The following is a 5,408-nucleotide window of genomic DNA, read 5'->3' on the forward strand; positions in this document are numbered from 1 at the left end:
AGCTGCACTATTTTCTTAGAGATACCTGGCATCACATCATACCTACATTCAGAATGTATTTCATTTGTTAAAATATGGCTCTATTGTGCACATATATTTACCCAGTTCACCAACAACCACTGTATGTTTCACTGTGTAAATAACTGAGACTTGTGTTTTGTGTATCATATCACCACCTAGAGGTACAATTAGATTACTACAAGGAACTGAAGGTCAGTTTTCCAACATTTTGTGATTTGCTAGTCCAAACTCGCTACGGACTGACAAACAGTGGTCCAAAGTGCACATGATGTAAAACGTTTGTGCATGATAATTAATCAGAGAGAAACTGTACTTCTGTACGAGGTTCATATGATCAAATACAATACAATCCATAGAGCTAAACTTTCCATCCGAGAGCAGAATATATGTCAAAAGGTTTATTTAGAGGAATACAGACAAAAATTTAAACTTGGATTTGTACAAAGCAACACAGGACATGACACATTGCAACACAAAGTAGGCTATACATTTCAAGAATAGTAGATAGAAAGCACCATTTTTCAAAGCTAGATTACAAAATGCAAAACATTTTTATTTGTCATATCAAGTACAATGATAATTCAGGAAAACAAAATAAAACATAATGAGTTCATACTCATACTTCATATGTTTTATTATTTTTTTCTGAGGATTTACTCATTTCCTTCAAGAAAAACACAGATGCTCTAATTAAGGCACATTGTTCAAAGCATTTGACAATAAAAAAAAAGACAAAATGATACAAAACAATTCAAAAAAGCTCAATATTCTGGCAGTTGAAGTGACATCTCTTTGGCACAGCTGCATGATTGGTGAGAGACACAAACTCTATCACAAAACAAGCATGACAATGTTAATTTGACAACACTATGTACAAAAATGTATGTAAAATGTTATAAATATGTCTAAAAACCACAGACACTATGTACATCTTTGTACTGAAGCAAGGTAGGGTTACTCATATTTGTTATCACACATGATGGATTTGTGGAAGTCAGGTGCCAGCGTGCAACAAAAGCCAATATGTCACCAACAGATTTCTAGGCACATTTCAAAGACGCTCTGTCACCAGAGGAAACGTGTACTGTTTGTTAAAATTCACACAGCAAACCAGTGTGACATTTTTCAGCACGTGATGGGAACATAATGGATACAGCAAAAAAAAAAAAAGATTGACAGCTGTGACAAATGTCTCCTCTTTGTGTTTATAATTGTTTGTGACACATGCACCTTTGTTGTATTGTTGGGATGTCATTCAATGGTCTGTGGGCAGTAGGCACGGTGTGATGTTGTGGTAAGGGGTCTCCTAAGTACCACTCCTCATTTCCCCTCTGCTCCTTCTCTCATTTTTTCCTCAGGACAATATAAATGAGGCCACTGATGAGACAGAGGGGGAAAGCTACCCAGGCCAGCACATAGGCGTAGCCAAAATCTGTATAGAATTTGTCATCTGGACTCATTACGGTGTAGATGATCGCCCCACACATCACAAACAAACCTAGGAAAGACAAGAGGAGAAATGATCCAAAGTGAATGCAGATGAACTCACTGCTCCACACGAATCTGCTCAGGGCGTGTCATCGCCTGATAACAGTCATACTCACTTGCCAAGACCTGGAAGATGGCGGTGAAGTAGAAACGTCCACCCTTGACCATTCTGAAGAGCTGATACACAAACGCAATGAGGGAGAAGAAGCAGAAGAGCGAGGATAGGATCATCAGAGCTTGGACTGCCTGGATCCAGTCTAGAGGGCAGAAATAACCGAGATCATAAATGTCAACACATTCAGGCACAACATTTTGTGCGTTTCTTTAACAAATGTTGACAAACCTTCATTGCTGGCTGGAAGGCATTGATATCCTCCATTAGTTGTCAGGCAACTGTACCATAGATCTTTGTTCTTATCCCCACCTACAGACCAGGCCTGGTAAACACAACAACACAGAGCCATTTAATTAAACTGCAAGATTCTCAGTGCGAGTAGGACAACAATAATAATGATAAAACCATAAAGTAGCTGCAGTCTGTGCTGTCTTACTGACAATACGTCCAACTCCATTCTACATTTTACACCATTTAAAAATGAACTGGAAAAAAAGAGAAACTTACATTGGCAGCCGTCGACACAATGAGAAGAATGAGGATGACTAAGTGCAAGATCAGCACTCCGAGTAGGATGAGTAGCATTTTCCAAGAAGATCTAAAGGGGTTCATAGGATAAAAAGAGGTCAGTCCACAGGCATTTACCATCCTGGCAAATGTGAAGTGCAAGAGCAGGTCATCTTGACGCCAGATGGCGCTATTTCCTCATTTCTGCTCAACCACAATGTTTACCTCAATGTGAAAGTATCCCCTTACATTCAAAAGTTGAAAGAAAGAAGGAAGTAGTTTTAATTTTTTCCCGATGGGACTCAAATGGTCACTTTAAAGGTTTAAAGTCTAAAGGCTATAGCGACGGAAATAAACCGATTCTCATGTTGATTTCACGACACTCAACTTTTTAAAAAAAATCAATTTCAAAGTTATAAATTATTTAAAAGCATTAACTAAAACATGCGCATGTTTCCATACTAAGAGAAAGAACTGGCGTTAGTTAGGTATCAGCATGAAAGACGCATTCACGGATCGTCAGTAAAGACAGACTCAGCCCATCTGCATGGAAAACATTCCAGCGTAGTGCCGCCATGCATGAGCCTCAGCCTTCACCGCTCAGCCTTCTGCTACAAGGATCTAACTTCGGCAAAGTTAGATCCTTGGAACCAGTTCGGAACCAATCAGGCAAAGCCGCAATGTTTAGGTTACAGTCGCACTTTCGTGTCGTATAGATAAATCCAAAGTCGGTGTAAAGTCCGTGGGTGAAGTCCTGTTGTATGAGTTTAAAAAAAAACAAAGAAAGAAAACAAACAATAAAAAGGTCACATGAGTGAGTACAACAAAAAGAAACGCGTTCCGGTACAACAGTCCGACTTACAAAAAGGCAAAGCAAGAGGTTTGAGTGCTGAAGTGAAGAGTTGGGAAAGTACCACCGAACTTCTTGTGCCTCGCTCAGCTTTCTTTGTAGCTACTATTCCAGATGTGGCTCACACACCCGAGTCAGTCTCTTTCTGCGCCTGTGAACACCGCCCTGCAGGTCCTGCACGTCACCAGAGGCCCGCTCCAAGTTTTTTTTTTTTTCTCTTTCGTTTTCCTTCTTCCCGTGGTGGCCTATCATCTGGATTGTACTAGAGTCCACAGGATTACATGGAGTATCCTATGGTATTATTGTGCAAACCTCAAAGCCTTAGAAAGAAGCAGGCCAATGAGTGGCTGCTAAACATCCATTATTTCACACCTACTAATAAAACATCACTATGATTTAATCTTTTAGATTCCAGGGTTTGGCCTGTCTGTGATACTCAGTAAGTTCATGATGTCAGCTGTGATGTTTTTATGGTAACTAGAAGGCAAAGTGATCCTGAGGTGCTCACCATACTGCACCATACATCTCTGTTTATGTGTCCTTCCCGCTGAAATCTTAACTATCTGGGCTTAACTATCTGGGCTGTTGTCGGGACACTCTGAGTGCTAACTGCGCTACATAAAACACATGGCCACCAGTGTTCTGTGCACATACTAAGTGTGTGTGTGCACGTGAACAGACCAGCCCTCTGGAGGCCCCATGGTATGTCCAGAATGCCTGTGTGCTTGAAGCAGGCCTTCTGTTTACTCCTGCGTCTGTGGAGAGGAGGGAGAGTTTGTCCAGTGCCAAAGGGAGTTAACATGGTGAAATGTCTCAGTCATGCTAAATTGATGGAACAGCTTGCATCTCCATGCACACAGGATCTAAGGATGAGTAACCAAGATCTGAACATCAGTTCCCAACATGGTCCTGCATGCTTCACGGCACTGTGGCCGTTTCCTCACGTGACAAGGTTGTAAATCCAGGATGCAACTGACAACATCTACTGACAAAAGAAGAAACACACAGGCTGTTTTGAAACCACCCCAGTCCAAACATGACTGTGATCAGCTGCAGCTCAGAGAACACACTTTGTGCCTCTCTCGCTCTCTCTCCTCTCCCTCACAGTTTTTTGTTTTTTGGCTCATCAGGTGGATTCCTATGGTCTGTTAGTAAACACACGTGAAGAGGAACAGTGGGCACGGTGTGTTTTATGCCCAGGCAGAGCTGAAGGGGGCAGAGAAAGTGAGACCTCTTTGACAACCTGCCAACCACTCAGCTGGATGTGCTGGTGTTTATGAAGATGTAATTGGTACAGTGGTCAGAGGGAAGGCAGTACCAGCAGCAGCAGCAGGGTGAGGAGTCAAACCTGGCTGCCCAGCTGGAGCAGGTGTGTATAGAGGCTGTAAATGTCCCAGTAGTCTAACACTCAATTCAAGCACAATCCTACACTGGTACTCATAAAGGGGACATCTACAAAGAATATGAAGGAGTCTCATATGTTTTTTTTTCTGTTAATACAAAGAAATACATAAAAAAATAATAACAATAGGATAACTTCAAATGATAAAGTTGCACTGTTGCTGTTGCGTAAGCTCCAATAATACAGCATCTGTGATACATTCCCCAGCAAAGCCTCATTGCAATGAGCTACAAAATGTTCCTTATTACAAATGTATTTAATTGAAAAAACTCTGTTTGCAATAAATCTGTCATTATACACTACTCTATTATTTAATAATACTTATAAAAACATGCACAAAATGCTTTTTTAATCATCTTTTTAAGAAATTTTTGGATTTTTTGTGATAAATATTTTGAATGAAATACACCCTTTGCAAAATAAATCCAGTCATTGTGAAAAAATATGTAGGCATGGTTCCTTTCACTTTACCCTTTGTACTTTTTAGTGCCAGTCTCTTTGACTGATTAGTTTGTGCTGTCAGTGATAGCTCAACCATAACCCTGAAGAATTATGATCTTTCTTACATGGCTGATAGAGCTGGAAACCATCCAAAGCTGTTTCCCCCAAACAAAATAAATGAAAACACACAGCTTTTCTTCTTTTGAAGTGAAGGATTACAAAACAAACAGGAAGGAGCAATTCACCACCAGAAACTATAGCTGTGGTCTTTTTTGTGGCAGTTTCTGCAGCTGAACTTGGAAACCGCCACACCCCACTCTGTTGAGGGATTCACTAGAACGCAGGTGTGCTATTTTACACGGTTATTTAAAGAAAAGCTAAATTACTGGGCTTTCTTTAAACCTCACTGAGAGATGCAGCCGTGTTTAAGCAGTGTCTCGAGCCAAAACAGCTGACATAAAACCAAACCACAGAGGCGTCGTAGTGATTTTACTGCTGCTTAATGAAAATACAGATTCTCATGCAATGAAAAAGCTTACTGTGACTTTGCTGGGAAAAATCTGTTTTATAGCAAATTATACCAA

General features: G+C 40.5%; 1 protein-coding gene across 1 annotated transcript; it reads right to left on the bottom strand.

Moving 5' to 3' along the window:
* Positions 1 to 404: 404 nt before the first annotated feature.
* Positions 405 to 3,151, bottom strand: pmp22a (peripheral myelin protein 22a). The gene is made up of 5 exons (XM_026326190.1): positions 2,994 to 3,151; positions 2,132 to 2,222; positions 1,853 to 1,946; positions 1,626 to 1,766; positions 405 to 1,519 (listed from the first exon to the last, which is right to left on the bottom strand). Exons 2-5 carry the CDS (start codon positions 2,207 to 2,209, stop codon positions 1,365 to 1,367), a joined length of 468 nt encoding a protein of 155 aa, XP_026181975.1. The 5' UTR covers positions 2,210 to 2,222; positions 2,994 to 3,151; the 3' UTR covers positions 405 to 1,364.
* Between the last annotated feature and the right edge of the window lie 2,257 nt (positions 3,152 to 5,408).

The sequence above is a fragment of the Mastacembelus armatus genome, chromosome 8 (assembly GCF_900324485.2).
Source record: "Mastacembelus armatus chromosome 8, fMasArm1.2, whole genome shotgun sequence".
Taxonomy (NCBI): Eukaryota; Metazoa; Chordata; class Actinopteri; order Synbranchiformes; family Mastacembelidae; genus Mastacembelus; species Mastacembelus armatus.